The following is an 18,741-nucleotide window of genomic DNA, read 5'->3' on the forward strand; positions in this document are numbered from 1 at the left end:
GCGATGCAAGACAAGACAGGACGAACATGTGAAGAAAATTTGATACAGCCCAGAGATGTAATGTACACCAAAGCCCGTCCTGAACTCCACGCATCCGCTTCCTCATAACTCATAGCGTGGGACCCCTACTTTTCCCATAATGTATTGTACATGTACACTTGCCATTAGTATCCAACCAATCCGTACCTCTTAGTCTTACATAGCCTTCCTGTGCATTACACAGCCCGATCCACCCTCTCCTCACGACTCTCGCGCCCAACAAGCCCATTGCCGCTGTCCTTTTTCTCCAGCTCGCCATCGACAGCCGTAGCCCTGCTGGGCCGTCCGCTCGGCACGGCCGTCGTCCGATCGTCCAACAGATCATCACCATTTCCTCCTCCTGAGTAGGCATGGTAATGGCGGCGCTGAGAGTAGTAGGCCTCGTCGCGCTGCAGGCGCGTGAGGTAACCCTCGGGCACCCACTTGGCGGACGTCCGGGGTTTGAGTTGAGGTTGGGAGTACATGGCGTCGACGTTCTCGAGGGAGAGGGCGCGGGATTCGTAGAGGAAGAAGTAGACTATGACAAAGGCGACGAGGTTGGTTGCGACGAAGACGAAGCCGTAGGCGTAGGAGATTCCGGCCGTGGCGAGGGGGGTTAGAAAGGAGATTAGGACTGTTGGTTTTTTTTTGGAGGGTTAGTCTGGTGCCAGTGTGCGAGGTGGGGAGGAAAGGAACGGGATGATGGGTGGGATTGGGAAAGAAGGGGAGGGGGGGGCTTACAGTTGCCTAACCAGTTGCCTGCCGTTGCTAACGAGGCTTGCTTCGCGCGCGTGCGCAGGGGAAAGGTCTCTCCGATGACGACCCAGCAGATGGGGCCCCAGGTGATGGCGAAGGAGGCGATGAACATGGCTGCCGACACGATCATGACGATACCCGACGTCTGATTGTCCTCAGGGTTCAGGGCGGTGCCCATCGACGAGAAGACGGCCAGCCAGGCGGCCTGCCAGAGCGCGCCAACCAGCAGCGGGATGCGCCGGCCAAAGCGCTCGACCACGTACAGGCCGACAAAGGTCGAGCCCACGTTGATGGCGCCCAGGATCAGCTGCGTGCGGATCGGGTCGTCGATGCCGGCCGACTCGAAAATGGTGGCGCCGTAGTAGAAGAAGTAGTTGACGCCCGTCCACTGCTGCAGGAAGTGGATCGAGATGCCTAGCGCGGTGCGGTAAACCTGCTTGGGCACGCCGTTGGGCCGCGGGATGAAGCACTCAGCCCAGGTGCCGAGACCAACGTCGCGCTCCTTCTCGAGGATCTCGCGCATCTCGCGCATGTCGTCCTCGACGAGGTCGTTGTGCGGGTTGTTCTTCATGCCGCGCAGCCGTGCCATGGACGTGCGTGCGGCGTCCCACCGCGACCGCGCCGCCAGCCAGCGCGGGGACTCGGGCACCAGCAGAATGCCCAGCCCCAGCGGCAGGGAGAAGGCGATGCCCAGGCCGACAACGATGCGCCACGATGCGGCCGAGTCTTCGATCTGGCGCACGCCGTAGTTGACGCAGTTGGCGACAAGGATGCCTATGGTGATGAGGAGTTGGTACGAGGCCACGACGGCGCCGCGAATCTCGCGTGGCGAGGACTCGGACTGGAACATGGGCACGCCCACCGACAGGTTGCCGATGCCCAGGCCCGCGACGAAACGGCCCATCATGAGGTGCACCCAGGAGCTCGTGGCTGTGAGCTGGATGATGCAACCGATAATGAAAACGACAACACCAAAGCTGAGACTCTTTCTACGGCCCCACCAGTCGGCCGTGCTGGGTCAGGGGTAAGCCAGCTGGAAATGTAAAGAAATACCAAGGTTGGACATACTAGGAGGCAGTAAGGGCGCCGACGAGTGTCCCAATGCTCATCAAAGACACGACCAGCGACTCAATGATGGGGATGAAGTCTCTTCCCTCGGGAGTATCTTCCTGGCCAAACCGGTTCTTGAAGTCGCGAAACAGCAGCATGCCCGAGATTTGGCCGGTATCATAGCCAAAGAGGAAGCCCCCTATCGCGGTGATAGCCCCGAGGATGATGGCCTCGGCGCCGCAATCGGCGCCATTGATGCGGAGGGATCTAGGGGGAATAGTTAGCTGTGGAGCTGTTCCACAGGGCTGTATTGGATGCTTACTTCCTTCCCAGCATCCCGACGGATTGATTTTAGCTTGCAACAACTTGGATCGCCCGTTCAACTGCTGAGACCGACACGTGGTGGGAACAGTGGAACAGACGTTGAACCCATCTGTGCGGATCTTATAACGGGCTTTTTCTCTTCGTGCCCATCTGACACTTCCACCCCAATGATGTCACAGCGGCTGCTGCTTCTGAAGCCATTACGGCAACCATGGCAAGCCGGATGAGATCCTGGCAATTCTGGACGAGGATTCGGCCACCGCGCTGCGAATGGGTCATCGTCGCGCGAGCGCAGGGCAATGCAATGGCAGGCCCCGCAGGCTACGGGACCCCAACAAAGGCGGCTCGGTCCTTGGGCCAATGATATCTGCCAAGAGGCGCGCTGTGACGCAACATGGCGGGAGCCCCACCCAGGGTCTTCAAATCCCCGGGAGTGGCGTCAGTGGGCTTCCCTTTGATCAGGAGCCAAGCCCCGGGCATGAAGCCGTCATGGGTCATGCGATGGGTCGTCTTTCCAGGGTTCGCTTTTATGACCCGGTGAAGACGGTTATCCCCCCTTGTCATTGTGCTTCTTCTGTAAAGGTGCAAGTAAGCTCTGACACTACCGGGGCATGATGGACCTTTCGCATCTTTCAAACTTTGGTTGCTGCTCTGGTACCGGACTTGACCTACTCCTGCTTCCTGAGGCCCTGGGCACAGCCACTTGCATCATTGTTTGAGTTACTTGCAAACTTGACTTGGCGCAACATGAAGCTGAACTGACCCTGCGTTTCGAGCCCTCTATCACCCCCGGAGCGAGACACCGAGGATAGCCAGCCCAGCAGCCGGCTTCGCTAGCCTCCAGCAGACAACTTGCCACTCTTTGACATTGCCACGGTCCGATGCGGGCAGAAGAAGAGGACCGCTGGCCTGAGTGTCCTCGGCGTTGGGCTCGGGGGTGGCACCGTATGGGGCTCGAAGCGGAGGGTCAGGTTCAGCTTTCTGTTATGGATTGTATTGAACAATACAAAGTTCGTAGAACGCAATGACAATGTGATGGCATGTGACATCGTGAGACAAGACACGACCGGGCCGGCCATGCACAGCTCGCACATCGGAAGAGGCGGGGGTTCACCCCTTCCGCCCTCCTCCCCCCTCCACCACTGCTATTCCTCATGTCCCAAAGGCCGCGAAAACCTCCTTGGGATGTCTCTCTGTACTTCCCCTCCTCTGGTACAAACGTGTCCTAAGTCGATGCAAGGAGGACTTGCATCGGCTCGAATCAGCAAGCTCAGTTGCCGCCAGCGCGAGGATGCGGAACCACTTCATTAGGCCCGCCGCTCCAGCAGCCATCCGAGCACAGCCAAACTTGCAAACACAATAAAGAGCGGCGCCTGCGGGAAGCCAGGCGGGCCAAATTCCGGATCGATCCCCTCCGTGCCGGGGTAGAGGATGGACGCGAGCCCGGCCAGCCAGTATATCGTACCGGTGAAGACAGCCGCGCCCAGTGAGTCTTGGGCACGCTGCTTGGCGAGAGCTGGAGGCGTCGATGGCGGGAGGAAGGACGGGCGCCAGGTGTGGTACAGCGTGGCCAGGCTGAGGGCGACCGAGAGGGTGATTGTTTGGGCGCAGTGGAATCTGTGGTTTCTTTGTCAGGCCGCAATTTCAACCACAGTAACCTGCCAGAATAGGGTTGGCCTTTGATTGTGGTTAGGCAATAACGCACTTTGCATGCGGCGGCCAGCGCGGATTGAAAATGTGGGTGTGGTTGTAGTCGGCGATGGGAGCGCCGAGCAGGAGGGCGATCGCGTCGAGTGTGAGGAGCAGCCTGCCGAGCATGGTGCAATGTATAGCCGTCAAGCCAGGAAAATTCCAGGGTATATTTAGTAGTAGACAATCAGTCCAAAGATTGATGATGGATGGGGATGCTCATTGAGGGAATGGGAAGGGGCCCGTTCAACTAGTAATCGATTGGGGAAGGCCCGCCGGTCTGATCCGGACTCCGATTGATGCTGCCCCGCCGGACTGGAACTGTTGGTTTGTGGAATCCGAGAGCGGGACACGAGAGACATCTACAGCCCATCAAGAGCTCCGTCAAACCATAATTTAGGTGGACAAGTAACGGTGACAGTACGACAGCTTGACGGACAAAAAGCGAATCCAGGTATCTCCGTCGACCTGACAAACATTGACGGGATACATTCATCAAATCGATGGAAGGATGAACAAGGCATGAGTGAAAAGAAGCCGATTTTTGGGGATCCTTTGAAGACTGTGCTACCTTCATCAGGCGCCATCTTTTCTTTGGAGGGGTTTTCAGGTCCATCTGTTATTCGTGATTTGTCCATGACTGGATGTTGTATGGCGCAGCTGGATTCGAGATTACACGTGGAAGGGACTGGCAGGGAACGGGCCCCTCTGCAACTGCGGGCCCCACTCAGCACCTCTCAAGGCCAAACTTTTGCCGCCCACCACCAGCCGCTGTGGTTGGAACCTGGAACCACAGGACAACCCGAAGCCAGAGGCGGAGAACAGCGCACAAGCCGAACAACCTACTCCGTAGAACCTCCCAACAACCAAGGCCGCTCATCTTGGAAACCCTCTCCTCACCATCAACCTTCATCTTGCATCCGCTTCAGCCAGACAACGAACCCCAGACGAACCATCTCGCTGTTTTTCTCTACAGCGCCCACTTTTAAGTTTCTATTCCCCTCTTCTTCCCCGCATCGACTCCCATCGACTCCCGTCCTGCTCACGAGGGAGCCCTCGAATGCCATGTCCCGCTGCCGCTGTCCACGGCACATGGGGGATCCAGCATCTGCTTCTTGAACCTGCCCGGCGCCAGTTTCAAGTCTTCTCTGGCATAACAAGGTCAACACAGAGACCCGTTCCACTGCGCTTGAAGCCTGCTAACGCTGTTCTCCTGCTCTGCTAGACGGCCGCATTTCCGCCCGTTGCTGCACGAATATATTCTAGACCACCCCACTTCCACGGACTGGCAGCGATTTCCATGTAAGGTGGCACACCCACGCTTGGAGATCCAACTCCCGTCTTCTCCCTCTTCAGCACCAGCCCGAGACGTCCAATCGATACGCCTTTCAACTTCCACATGTCAGAGAAGGATCCGAATGATTACACACAGACGTAATGCCTCGCTCAGGCTTGCGGACTCACAGGACAGTGGAGATTCGACAAGATCTCGTCACTTTGACATGCCTCGTCACTCACGGCCCCCTTGATAAGGAGCACTGGGCCCCCCAACCCTCCCAAACCCCCCCCCCCCAAAGCTTCTCCCTTGCCCGCCAACACTTGGACATAATTTCTACCTTCTCCGCGATCACCACAATAACGACATCCCCACGCAATGCCACGCAACTCCACCATCTACGCCAGCAGCCTAAGGCAGGCCAGGCAGCAGCGGCGATGCTGCCACACATATAACAGCATGTCCCCCAAGGGTCCCCCAGGGACAGGACATAGTTTGACCCAAACTACCTTTTACCCTTTGGACACACTTACCAACACTGCTTCGCAGCCCCAGAAGCGAGAGGGAGCAACTCAAACCTGCAGAACGGACACACCTCGGCCTTCGAGAGTCCCACATCACACAGCAAGCAAAACCGGCTTCATCAGACACAACAGATTGGAGAAGCAAAGCTCAAAGGTTGCATCATCTCGACGACTCTGTATGCGTCACCCCAACAAAGCCTTTTTCTACGCCAGTTTCCCTCGCACCACCGCCCATTACCAACCTAGCACGACGCCAAACCCTCAACGCCCCCAGCCCGACAAGTGTTGTCAGCCCATCCATCCGCCAGGGCTGATAAAGCAAGGCAGATCCCTCAGACCCCCGCCTCTCTCGAGAGACGCAAAAAGAAACGAGAAACGAAAAAAAGAAAAAAACAGGGTAAACGCGAAACCCGCACCAACCAGACCGAGCCGATCCCGATTATACCGAGCCAGGAACCGAGCAGTTCAACCGATCGCATCATTGGACCCATCAAGGAACGCAGTCGCAGACGATGAAAGGAGGAAAACGCCCAGTTTCATGCCGGGTAAGTAAGGGTCAGATCGGCTCCATGTTCCTTGGTCTTGGTCTCTGTACTACTCAAACACACAACAACCCCCCCTCCCATCGATCCATCCCACGCATCCCTCCACGCTTCATCAAATCTGAACTCCCCCTTTTCCCTGTGCCCGTCGTTGAGTTCTCAGCAATGCGAAGGAGCCGACGTCCAAAAAAATAGGTCTCGGTCAAAACCTGGATGGACAGCTGCAAGGCACGCGCCTAGATGTCGTGGGCCTGGGCTAGTGGGCAAAGCGGAGCAAGCGCAGAAATGCGGGCTGCAGCCGCAGGAACAACCCACCAGATGGGCATGGATGCCGTGGTGGGTACTGGCCGCTGACCGAAACGGCGACGATGTCATGTTGCCGTCCTCTCAAGAAACCAGTCACCCAACCCACTCTCCATCCCACCAAGCCCGCCTCGCCTCCGGGAACGTTTTGCGAAGTCGCAAACACTGATTGCTGGGCCGCTCCCAAGGCCCCCAAGGTACTGGGGATCTTTTCTTGAATATGGTACACACGAGTTGAGTATTCTACATGGCGAATGGAAAGAGCTGGTGCAATATGGACAATTGCCCCTGAGGGGGTGGCTGTCGCTGAGCGAAGCTGCAACTGAGAAGCAAGAGAGGTGCGGCGCAAGTGGCACTCCCTCTCCTGCTGTTGATGCTGTCGTCATTGTTGCGTTCTGGAACGGTGAACCGCGGACGAAGGCCTGCTTAGTCCTCCTCCGAGTCGACCTCGTCCTCGCTCTCGTGCTCGGCCTGGGCGGTTGTGGGCTCGTTGCTGTTGCCCTCGATCGACTCCATGGGCTCCTGGCTGCCAGAGGCTTGACGCCCCGCCTGGGCGCGGAGCTCGTTGAGCTGCTGGATGCGACGCTCCTGCTCGCTCTTGCTCATGGGCTTGTTCTTCTTGGACTTGGACGACTGTCTGGGCCGGGCGGCGGCGGCCGGGGGGTCCGAAGACGGCGGGGCCTGCACCCCGCGCTGCCTCTCCTTCTCGGCCCGAGCGTTGGGGTTGGCTTTGAGGGCGATGTCGTACAGTTTGACGAGCACGTCCTCGGAAAGCAGTTCTATGTCCAGCTCCAACTCCCCGGCGTCGTTCTCATCCTGGCCTGTATCTTTCTTGATCAGGTCAATAGCCTGCTCGAGATACGGCCCATCCAGGTTCCCCAGGGAATCTATGATGATCTCCTTCTCCATCGGGCCAATCTTCTTCTTGGCCGGCCTCTTGGGACCGGCCTTCTTGGCAGCCGCGCCGCCCACACCAGCGGTGGCCTTCTTGGCGGGGATGGCGGATGCACCACCAGCCTTCTTGGACTTGGCCGGCTTAGGCTTGCCCGGCTTCTTCGCCGACAGAGTAGCCAGCTTGGCCCGCTCCGTCATGAACTGCTTCTGCAGCATGGCCACGACCGACTGCGCTATCTCGACGTCGGCCATATCCGCAGTGCCAGAGGTGACCATGTCATTGAGCTTCTTCTGCTCCTGGTCCATGCGCTTCTGGAGAGTCGCCATACGATTCTCAGTTCGCTTGCGCTCCTCCTCCTGCTCGGGGTCAGCTTCGGAGTCGGCGTCGTCAGAGTCAGAGTCATCCCGCAGGTGGCCGCCCGCCGCATGGGGGGAAGCAGCAGTGGAGGTGGGCGCGTGCTTGGCCATCCACTCGTCCCTCTTGGACATCTCAGCGCGGTATAGATCCTGCAGCCGGAGCGCCTGGTTATAGACAATGTGGTCCTCGCCGTTGAAAGTCCTGCAGTTCTTGATGATGAGGTCAAAATCCTTTTCAAACTCCTTCGCTGACGTGTACTCTCCCGCGCTCAGCTTGTTTGTCATGGTCTGCAGATCCATGGGTCTCTTGATGACCTTGTGGTACGTGGGGATGTTAAGGGCAACAGGGTCCACGGGCTGCATGAAGGCAGCATTGATGTCATAGTGCTTTGACTTGCGAAGCTCGGTCAGCACTTCATCGCAAAAGCGAAGCTCGAGTGGCAGCTTCTTCTTGCGCTTGGTGTCGTATACCAGGTCTTTGGGATGCGCGGGCTTGACGGGCCGCTTGGCCCTGCTGTCGGCTTTGGTGGAGTCACGACGGATGAGAGGCACACCATTGCTACCAGGAGGCAGAGCAAACGCAGGCGATTCAGGAACAGGCGGCTTGTGTGGCGGGCTGCCCGCCGCGCCCTTGGATGGGCGAGCGCTGGACGCTGTGGGCACGGGCGGCGCGGTCGCACGGGGCTCGACGTGCCGAGTCGTGTGCGCCTTGGCCGGCTGGTTCTTCTCAGGCTTGGGAGGTTCAGCGGCCGGTTGCTGGGACATGCGATAGAGGATCGAATCGCGGCAGTTTTTAGCCTGAATCGTCACCTCGTGGCCCTCGCCGTTGAAGGTCAGGGCGTTCTGAACCATCAGCTCAAGATCTTGCTTGAACTCACCCATGGTGGCGTAGCGAGGCGCATCGCCGCGCAGCCGCTTCTCCATTGTGCTGATGTCTGTCGGGTGTGACACCTTGGCCGAATAGTCGGCCCACAATTGCGGCCAGAGCTGCTGAACTGGCAGACGGAACATGACGCCGACCTTGGTCTTCTTGACGCCCGCCAAGACCTGGCGAATTTGCTTGTTCTGCCATTCTGTGATGGGTTGGTCGTTGAGCGAGTCATCGGCTAGAGTCCTGAGCTTTGCTTTATCGGCCTTCGCCTGGCCTTGATCGACGTCCATGGGATCCGCCGGGGTACCAGTCCGTACTTGCACTTCGTCCGCCGGGGGGCCAACCTTGGTCCGCTTCGCTACAGGTTCGTCATCCTCGCTGTCGATGTCTCGTTCTCTGGAGATCTTTGCAGATGGCTGCGCGGCCTCCGACATGCTCGTGTCGGCCGGAGTGGGAGGGGGCGGGGTGCCCACACTGGTACCCACGGGGCCATCCTGAGCATCGGGCGACAGCTTGCCCGATTCTGCTTTGGGACTGACAGGCGTGGCGTCCGTTACCACCGTGTCTTGTGTGCTCATCTCCTGTTGATGCGTGTCTCCGGCGTCCGCCATCGCCACGTCTTTGCTTGAACCCGCAGCCGTGCCAGTCGCATTCTCATTCGGCTCCTCCTCAGTGTTGTCTTGACTCTCAGGTTTGGCCTCCGAGTCCGGGTTGGGATGCGACTTGGGCGAGAGGTTCTCCGATTTGATCTCGTCGGGCCCTCGATCGGCGGGCGCGTCGGGCATGTCGGTGTCGGCATGTGTGTCGGCGACCGGCGAGGTAGCGTCCTTCATATTGCCCTTGTCAGTATCGCGGGAAATGTCGTTCCCGGCGTCGGCTGTGGGTTTAATCGGTTGATCGTCTTCCTCTTCGTCGTTAGGTAAAGTTTGATTCGCGGAAAGCGAGTCTTTATTGATGGTGGCGGCGGCGGCCTTGGAGTCAGCAGGCAAATCGCTGTTGGGTGGAGATTGGTTCGCGGGAAGCGAATCTTTGTTGTGGGTTGTGGTGGGCGGCGCGGCCTTGGAATCAGCCGGCAATTCACCATTTAGTTTCGGCGCGCTACCGAGAGAACCGGGTTTTTGCATGTTTTCGTCGTCTGGGGGAGAGAGAGTGCTGATGGATTAAATCAGTATGCGATTCCCCAACCCGGCGTAGCCGAACAAAGGAAAATTCCGACCTACCCATTCAACTCTAGACGCCTGTTGAGCGCTTCCTCGCGCGCAGCGATCGCGATCTGGAGCGGCTTTTCGTCCAGAAGCGCGCCCTCCGACTGTTGAGTAGTCATGACTGCCATTCGGTGGTTTCCCCGTCTTTAGACTCGATGCATCAAATCGGCTGCACTCGGCGGCTGTTAGCGATGCATGTATGTCACAGTCGCGAAATCGCAGATGTAGTGTGCAATGTGCAGGTCGCAGACGCAAAGTTTGCGTCGCAGGTCGCGATTCTACGAGGCGCAGAATGAATCGCAGCAACCCTGCATGTATTGAGAACGCAATTTAATGTAGCAGCAGAGATGGTTTTGTGTGCGACAAAGTCGTGGCGACGACGACCCTGAAGATGGTTACATGAAGGGAGGCAAATGCCATTCGCGGGAGGCGGATCGCGAGTGGAACTGCGCGAAGCGGCCGTGCACACGCGTTGGATAGCGATGCGAATTTTGGGGATTTTTTGGGGGGAAGAAAGGCAACCACTCACATGTTTGCTTTAAAAAGAGAGCGAGGAAGAGGCTGAGGATTATAGAATTCCGTGGATCCAGCCTCGCGAGTGTGGCGGGAGGCAAACTGTCCGGAATGACGATCGTTGTTGCGTTGTTGGAGTGGTTGCGTCGGATCCCTGGCTGTGTTGTTGGCTCGTGCAGAGGCTGGAATAGAACGACGCAGGACAGAATCCAGATCCTGATTTGTATGGGCGGTGTGCTGGAGACCCGCGCTGTGATTGGTTTCGGTGGTTGTGAAGGAGGGGCAAATTGCCGGTTCTGTATGGAAGTCACTTCGTACCTCGAGACCACCGTCAGTCTTCTGAAAGTTTGGGTTCAAAACACACGACGGCCCCGGCCGGAGGCCCTTGGCTATTTATCAGAAGCGGCCGAGCTCCAGCGCGTAGACCGTGGCCCCGCCTCTGAGTGGTCGAGTGGTTTATCGCAGCTGCCTTGAGACTTTTGATTGGTTATAGCTTCCAATTAGTGGGGCAGGGCACGGGCTGCAGAGGGCCCACAACGTGTCATTTGTACCACTCGCGGCTGCATTTTTCTGGTATAAAGCTACCATCCTGGCCCATCATTCAACTTGGAACATGTCGACGCTGCAAAATGGGAAAGTTCGAACTCTCCTGCATTCAGTTGGTGTCGTGGTGCAGCCTAAGCTACGAGAAATTCAGCGATACCGGGAGAGGTTGAACCATGGCCGGATGCAATACACATGCCGGTGAACCTGGCAAGCTTTGATGTACGGCTGAGATGTCCGCACAAAGCGATGGACCCTGAGCTCCTGCAGCTGTCCTGTCGCTTTCAGCGCAGGCATGAGTCCTGTTTTGCGCTCTAGATTATGAGCACAAACTCCAAAGAGTGCAGTCCGATGATTCATCGACACCAGGAGCATAGTTAACAATCAACGTTGTGTACCAAAGAGACTATGGCATTTTGAAACGGGCATTGACAGAAAGCGCTGATAAAATGCACCAGGGGGTACGCGAGAATGACGCGAAGCCGCCAAGTTCACGTTTGCAGCGTTGTAAGGGACCTAGGGGACGTAGCCCGAGCGGCAGGTAGCACAAATACAGCCCTCATGCCGCATCCCGTCAGAAACTTTGGAACATATTAGCCAGAGTTTGCAGACCGTGCCGTGGCAACGTTCAGAGTCTTACACTGCTGAAGGCCCCTTGTTTGTGGACGGGAGAAGCGCGGACAATGAAACTTCCAGCATTCGGTTGAAAGATCCGGGAACAAGTGAGTTGCTGATCGGAGCCCCTTTCCATTGCGTCGGTGGCCTTGGCGGCCAAAGATTGCACGTGCACTTTGCCATCACATATGATATCACATGACTTGATACAGAATAACAACCTCACCATTAGGTGGGGCGCCACGCCAGCCAAAGCGGTCCGTGTGGCTGACCCAAGTGTCCGTGTGGCTGGCCCGGACGTCAACCCGAACCCCTTCAGAAAAAGTTTGGCTGCAGTCCAAAATTTCTGCTGCGCTCCCGTCAATGGAAGCAGGCACAACAACGCCCACCTCGACCCGTTCCCTCAGCCGCGACGGGATCTTTCTCTAGATAGCGCCAGTTACCAATCCATTTGCAATTGGCGGTACAGCATTTCTAAGTCGTTGTCTGCTTGGGTAGCGGCACCCATCCCGCTTGTCGACCATTCAACACCTTTTCCCCCTCCAACGCGAATTCGAAAAGATGTCGACCAAGCGGAAAGCCGCCACGGCCATCGCAAAGCCAGTAGTGAGGCAAAGCGCAAAGACGCCGACCAAATCCAAGATTGACGAGGCCAGGACCGCAGTGTCAACAGGACTATCACGAAATCCAGCATCGAAAGCGTCAGCTGAAGCGATCGACATCGCAGACGACTCGGCCGGCCAATATGATTCTGACAATGAGGAAGGAGCTAGCGATTCTGAGGAGGAACACGAAGGTGGCGAGACCCTTTCCGCCAAGCCCTCAAGGCAAAAGAGAACCCAGGATGCCACAGATGTGGACGCAGTAATGCAAGAAGCGGGCGACACCTCCGACGGCGAACCTGCATCGCCAACCTTCGGCGACCTCGTCCGTGGCAACTCGACCATCGACGTCCCCGCCGCCCTGGCCGCCCAAGCAACCACCACCGCGCAGACCTCCCAGCTCCCGTCCCAACAGCACACCACAACAGCCCCAATCAGCGCGACCTCGCTCGGCATGGTGCTGAACCAAGCCCTGCGGACCGACGACGCCGACCTGCTCGAATCGTGCCTCCAGACGACCGACGTCAAAATAATAGAGAACACCATCAACCGCATGGACTCGTCGCTCGCGGCCGTGCTGCTGTCCAAGCTCTCGGCGCGCATGCACCGCCGGCCCGGCCGCGCGTTTGGCCTGATGCGCTGGATGCAGTGGACGCTGGTGGCGCACGGCGGCGCTCTCGTCACGCAGCCGGACCTAGTCGCCCGGCTGGGCGAGCTCAGCCGGGTACTCGAGGAGCGCGCCCGCGGCCTGTCGAGCCTGCTGGCGCTTAAGGGCAAGCTGGATATGCTCGACTCGCAGATGAAGTTCCGCAAGTCGGTCAAGGCGGGCGGCGGCGTCGGTCGACTTCGAGGTGGGGACGAGGTGGAGTCTGATAAGGCGGAGGAGGACGATGAGAAGGACGTGGACGAGCCCGGGGTGGTATATGTAGAGGGCCAGGAGGGGCTTAGCAAACCGCTTACCAACGGTACGGCTGCTGGTCGGGATGCTGGTGCGGTTGAGGACGATGATTTCCCGGCTGGGCGGGCTGAAATATCGGATTCGGAAGAGGAGTCGGACGAGGAGTTTGGGGAAGAAATGGACGAGGAATTGGCGGCAGCTGAGTCGCTGGATGAGGACGAAGTGGACCACGACGATGTAGAGGAGGATGAGGAGGAAGAGACTGAGGGTGAAGAGTCAAGGCCTCCCGCAAAGGTTCGGAGAACATCGGAGAGGATCTCAAAAAGGAAGTAAGAGTCAGATAGAGGAGCATTTGGGCGTCTGGGATTCTATGTACGGGGGACATAGACGACTGCTGTCGGAGAATGTGAATGCATATCCATATGTCTGACCATTGACATCCGTTCAGTCAGCCTTGGTTCTGCGGTCTCAGGTGTCAATTCGAAGGTCCGAGTGTCTCTCTAGCAGCCGTTTTGCATCATTCGTTAGGGCTCTGGAGCAGCAAGCTCAGCCGACTAGAGCTGAGAAGTGGCAGTAACACTTCCTGTAGCGGTCTTTGTAAGCGCCCTGCCATTTGGATGTTGTTAACTCGAAAACAAAGATTGAATGGAAGGGGGCCCTAAGGGAACCGGAAAAGTATAAGGAACCTGGCAAATAGATGTTTCCTAATCTTACACCCCCCACCTCCTTCCTATAATTACCAGTAGTATCCATCACCCTAAAGCACAGTCTAGTAGTCATCGTCATTATCCTCGTCAGTTACAGACCGCAATTATAATTGTCTTATACCTACCTACCAAAAGGATAACTCTCTGAGCCTGACATGTGGCTTCTCTACTGTCCCAGCAATGACTAGAAGGGGCTCATCTAGGTGCTGCCGCACCCGTCAGACGCTGCCGAGCCGTCTACGGTCATAAACCGAATGTTCTTCTGATTATCCAGTCTGCACTATATCATCTCGGAGATTGACTGGACTCTTAGCACCATGCGCTAGTCTCTTAGGAAAATAACATGGAGAGAGGTAAATACATTATCGACTCCGGGAAAGGGCATATGTCAACTCTAGACCTATTGAGTCGACAAAATACCCCTATAAGTGTCACGAATTAACCAACACCAGGCCGCATGCCAGAAGGCCATATGCGGGGCGCAGGGAACGCCCGAGCCAATCACTTAAGGAAGCAAGGCAGACTAGTCAGGATGAAGCTAGACTGATATAACGCCAAGACAGACGAGCACATTGCAGCATGCAAGGTGCTCGGAGCGATTGAAGGCATAGCACTGCGAGCACTCGAAGAATCGTGTCAGTATATAGTCACTCGCTCCGGATGACTCTGAGAGTTCTCCAGTAAGCAACTCAAGTGCAAGATTGCCAGTACCCTTGGACATTGCTTGTTGTGTACCCTTTGGCTGCACCGAACCTCACCCCGTTGTCAAGTATAACCTTCAAGAGTCCCTTTCAGAAGTTGGGGCTTTGAGATTCGTCACACTACCGCCATCGTTCATTATACAGCATCACCATCACATTCTGGATCGCTGTCTCCCTCTGCACATGAAATCCACCACAGTAATGGACCGCACCTATGCCTGCAGAAGGGTTTTCTACCTATGCACACAATGCCGCACAGCGCAGTTCTTCGAGGACTTGCCTTGTCTCATTGCCCTGTACGAGGGATTAACCAAACCTCGAGTTGGTGTCATATTTTGCCCTTAAGAATATAAAGTGATGACGTGTTGTCGAATACCCCCCACCCCCCCAGCCCAACCCATATTGAAACTTGAAATATATCACGTCACACCAAATGATTGCTTGTTTCTTCTATTCTAGACTGATTTATAGAGACCTCAGCTCGCGGTCAAGCCGCCAGGTGTCACGGGTGGGCGCAACTAACCACTGCGTAACACCCTCAAAAGAGGGACCGTGGTTCGAACTGTCCAGTCGAACCAGGAGTTGCGCACATGAATTTCACACTGTCACGACCCGTGACACCAGGCGGCTTCTTGTCTGTATGCCGAACTGCCGGCACCGTGACAAAACCAGTGATCACCAGCATGTAGTGGCGCTTACAGCTATCTGCATTCAGTTGGCGGATCATGGTCGCCGTGGTTAGGTACCTTAGTCTTGTGAGACAGCGTTATACACATATTGCCGATGAACATATAGCAACCTTTCCAGTCTCACCAATCTACAGCCCTCGGTTCCGAGCGGTTACCACAGCCCTGATTCATTAAGGCTGCGAGACATAAAGATGATCGAACCCCTCGAGTTGCGCAGGCGTGTCCAACTCGTAGACTCGTTCCAAGGGGTCCAGTAGCACTGCGGTTTTGGTCAGTTTTGCTCTTTCTACCTGGAAAACATGGACAGCATTCGACGAGAGGCATTTGAAATGCTTAATTTAGCCACCGTACATTCCGCATACACGTGCCGCCGAGACTGGTGTTCAGAAACCCAAAGCCATTCCTGGGAAGTTGCCTTCGTCGTTCACTTACCTGTACGCCCGCCTTTACCAGTCCTGTGCTAAGGTTGAAGGCTCGCTATCGCAAACTACAACTCAAAACGAACTGGGCAGTGTTCCTACCACACAGGACCTCGAGATGGGTGAGCCGCCTGTCGCTTCCCTGCGGATGGTTGTCGTGCCTCGTCAGAGGGAAAAACGGCAGATCCTGTACGTGGACCGCGCCGTCTTTTTTGGGCTTGTTCGGCAGCCTTGTGCTGGATGACTACGCACTCTACCTGTATCTCACCGATACCCCGGGGCTTCATTTCCTTGGTCTCAAGACGTCCAAGTCGCAAGACGGAAGCTCGGAAGCGCTAGGCTTTTTCCTCAACACCACCGACTATACCTTCATTTGGTCATACACGCTATAGAGGCGGGCGGTCAACGTGGTTTTGTTGGGTGACGTGGACGCACCGTGGGACGACTAACCGGCTGGTCGAAGCCATGAGGGTGAAGCAGCCCATCATTTTCAGCCCGCTGTACTTGGCCTTCGTCGCTTGTTTCCAGGGGTTCCTCGGTATCTAGGACTGCGATTGGGGCTACAAGCCAAAGGCAAAAGCGGTACATGTCAAGACGATGGAGTTGGACATCGACTCAAGAGAGGGCTTGACACAATTCTCCGAGGCATGTCTCTGGCTCGGTAAGAGTCTCACCTTCAGCGAGAAAAGCCTAAGGAGGCTGCGTAAACTGCACGACATTGCCAAGCAACTGGACCACACACGAGGGAGCTCCTCTCTGTGGGACGAGATCTGGGGTTTCGCCGGTGCCAACGACGACATGCTGCAACGTTCGACGAGCGGAATCCAAGCAGCGGTGTTGTCGCTCCAGGACCAGCTAGCCAGCCGCGTTGCCTACTTCGAGTGGGAGATGCGATGGGCAGCCGTAAATCTACGACTCGTAAGTCAGCCAGGAGAGAGCCTTTACCCTGATCCACCGGCACTCATGACACTGACAGGTAACCGCCCGAATGCGACGAACCGAGCCGTGCCTTGCCAACCGGGACGGCAATACGATGGTGTCGATCGCCTACACCACCATGTTCTTCCTCCCAGCCACCTTTCTCGCTGCCGTGTTCGACATGGAAGCCGCAATGGACCTGATGAAGACCGACTTCGGCCTGTACAGGAAACCGGCGGTACCAGTGACGGCGCTGGTGCTCCTGTTCTGGGATGTAACAAGGGACAGGGTGATATCAGCGTAGCGTACTTGTTCAGACGAAGAAGAGGTGAGTCGAGGTTGATTTGACTAGAACTCGAGGGAGCTTTGTATTTTGACAGTGAGCAGACTGGCTGATTGGAGAGCGAAGAAGGGTCAAGAGCAGCAACAGATTTGCTGATTCATCGGGCTGCGAGGAAACATGGGACTCGTTCGTATTATATTCGGCCTGACATCATACCGTCTTATGATCTGATAGTGCTCCTTTCCTCAAAAGGCAAACCATCAGGTTGCTTCTCGACCGACAAGACTAGACCCGAGTTAGTCTTGGGTTACATCAGTCACACGGGGGTGCTTTCTTAACACTTTAGCCTATATTGCCATGACGGTTTATACTTCACTCAATTAGAGGAGACGCCCTCAAGGGACGTACGGTACTTGGTTCCATTACTCGATTTGAGAAGCCCCAAGCTTGGTTGTAGGAAACAGACAAGTCAAGCAGCTTGAAGTCCACCCTAAGGTGCCTTATTATCCCCGCTTGCCCCTGTTTTCTAGCCCCAACTCCAAGCACTTCCTGGTTCTTGAACCCAACATCGCCTACTGTGATCACTCCCTGTACCGGCAACCAAACAATGATCTCCTCAATTTCCCCTCTATTCTTCCGCCCCCTCCTCCTCCAGCTCCTTCTCCTAAGCACCACGGGCTCAACTCAAACCCACCCCCTTCCATCCGAGTCCCCCTCCCTCTCACCCGCCAAACTTCCAGTTGCCATTACATCCCGCCAGCCAACCCCCAACCCCCTCGACTTCCTCAACCTCCGCGCCAGCCAAGTCTACGCCTCGCCGGACCGAGTCCCGCAGGAGGAAGCGTGTGGGGCGGGCATGGTGTATGGCATGCTCGGCTTCCCACACGCACGTTTCACGGCCGATGGCCATGATTCCGGACTGGTCGGGGAGCTTCAAGTTGAGTGTTTTCAGGGATTGGTGTTTGAGGGCCTGCCCGTTGGATATGCATTTAGTGTGTTGGCGGTTGAGGTGGAGGGCATGTTGCAGGTGGAACGAGGGGCGTGGTTGGATCGGGTGGAGGTTGAGGTTGAGTATTTTGGGGGGGAGGTGAGTTTTTTGTTCTGTCATTTTTTTCTTATTTGTCTTCTTCTTGGGGAGTCGCTTTGGTTCTGGGTGGTTTAGAAGAGGTGGTGTGTGGTTGTGTTAAGGGGAATATAATCCAGGCTTGGTACTAGTACTTTAGGAGGAGGAAGAAGGATGTGAACATGAGTTGCTACGTGATGTATTTCCAGGTTATAGGAGCATCTGACATACAATAGGGCCCAGGACAGTCCAACACAACAGTGACAGATAAAGGGAGCGACCTGAAACTCAGACCCAGGTTTCAGGGCCCCTATTCAGGAGCGTTTAGTCTCCTTGTCAACGTCTTCTCTGAAGATGGTACGTCGCGGACGACCAGAGGCCGGACGACATGCCCGACCGAAGACTCGAAGCGTGAGATGGCTGTCAGGTTCCGGCTCTCGTCGATGCATGATCCGACCGACGTTGGCAATGGCATCAAGTACCGGGCCACAGTGTCTGATGTGAGGGTTGGGTTTCATGTGATGTGGGTGAGGTGTGAGAATTAGGGATAGGAGCTCGAAGGAGATTAACTTAAGGAATTTGGACGGGCGAGCCACGAGTTGGCATAGTTGTTTTGTGAGATTCAAAGAAAGTCTCTAATTTAGGTGTTTGGTTGGAAGACTATTAGGCCGGCTCTCAAGCGGATGTTGTTGCTCCTTAGCGGTGGCCTGATAAAGCTGATAATAAAAAATCAGACACCGGGATAGGAGTGTCTCTCAAGTCATCTAACCCAGAACTTATCCCTGGATTGTCATTGTCGGCGATGACCAGTACCTCCGTTAACATTGCACAACTTGAATAGTCCTAGGGTGCCGACATGCCCATCGACTGCTCTCGCCAAGCGGCGGCTGGAAGCATGGGAATGCAGTGTTTCGGGATTGACGGGCTAGCGTCCTCAGCCATTGGGCGCCAAACAAGCCAAACCGCCATCACCCGCCATCT

General features: G+C 56.2%; 6 protein-coding genes across 6 annotated transcripts; 3 read left to right on the top strand and 3 right to left on the bottom strand.

The window, feature by feature from the left end:
- Positions 1 to 28: 28 nt before the first annotated feature.
- N657DRAFT_625196 (general substrate transporter) lies at positions 29 to 2,434 on the bottom strand. The gene is made up of 4 exons (XM_062790743.1): positions 2,147 to 2,434; positions 1,843 to 2,091; positions 760 to 1,787; positions 29 to 652 (listed from the first exon to the last, which is right to left on the bottom strand). Exons 1-4 carry the CDS (start codon positions 2,158 to 2,160, stop codon positions 216 to 218), a joined length of 1,728 nt encoding a protein of 575 aa, XP_062644096.1. The 5' UTR covers positions 2,161 to 2,434; the 3' UTR covers positions 29 to 215.
- Positions 2,435 to 3,455: 1,021 nt separating this feature from the next.
- Positions 3,456 to 3,966, bottom strand: N657DRAFT_683678 (uncharacterized protein; the record flags this gene model as incomplete). Its single annotated transcript, XM_062796592.1, has 2 exons — positions 3,456 to 3,765; positions 3,854 to 3,966. 2 exons carry the CDS (start codon positions 3,964 to 3,966, stop codon positions 3,456 to 3,458), a joined length of 423 nt encoding a protein of 140 aa, XP_062644097.1.
- Positions 3,967 to 6,908: 2,942 nt separating this feature from the next.
- Positions 6,909 to 9,928, bottom strand: N657DRAFT_636578 (uncharacterized protein; the record flags this gene model as incomplete). The annotated part of the gene is made up of 2 exons (XM_062791439.1): positions 6,909 to 9,756; positions 9,825 to 9,928. 2 exons carry the CDS (start codon positions 9,926 to 9,928, stop codon positions 6,909 to 6,911), a joined length of 2,952 nt encoding a protein of 983 aa, XP_062644098.1.
- Positions 9,929 to 11,834: 1,906 nt separating this feature from the next.
- On the top strand, positions 11,835 to 13,430 carry N657DRAFT_649098 (NUC189-domain-containing protein). Its single transcript, XM_062793654.1, has one exon. It carries the CDS (start codon positions 12,042 to 12,044, stop codon positions 13,311 to 13,313), a length of 1,272 nt encoding a protein of 423 aa, XP_062644099.1. The 5' UTR covers positions 11,835 to 12,041; the 3' UTR covers positions 13,314 to 13,430.
- Positions 13,431 to 16,093: 2,663 nt separating this feature from the next.
- On the top strand, positions 16,094 to 16,718 carry N657DRAFT_683681 (uncharacterized protein; the record flags this gene model as incomplete). Its single annotated transcript, XM_062796593.1, has 2 exons — positions 16,094 to 16,414; positions 16,473 to 16,718. 2 exons carry the CDS (start codon positions 16,094 to 16,096, stop codon positions 16,716 to 16,718), a joined length of 567 nt encoding a protein of 188 aa, XP_062644100.1.
- A 404-nt stretch (positions 16,719 to 17,122) lies between these two features.
- N657DRAFT_674257 (uncharacterized protein) lies at positions 17,123 to 18,305 on the top strand (the record flags this gene model as incomplete). The annotated part of the gene is made up of 2 exons (XM_062795737.1): positions 17,123 to 17,784; positions 17,997 to 18,305. Exons 1-2 carry the CDS (start codon positions 17,305 to 17,307, stop codon positions 18,303 to 18,305), a joined length of 789 nt encoding a protein of 262 aa, XP_062644101.1. The 5' UTR covers positions 17,123 to 17,304.
- Positions 18,306 to 18,741: the final 436 nt, after the last annotated feature.

Source organism: Parathielavia appendiculata (assembly GCF_033297405.1).
Source record: "Parathielavia appendiculata strain CBS 731.68 unplaced genomic scaffold N657scaffold_17, whole genome shotgun sequence".
Taxonomy (NCBI): Eukaryota; Fungi; Ascomycota; class Sordariomycetes; order Sordariales; family Chaetomiaceae; genus Parathielavia; species Parathielavia appendiculata.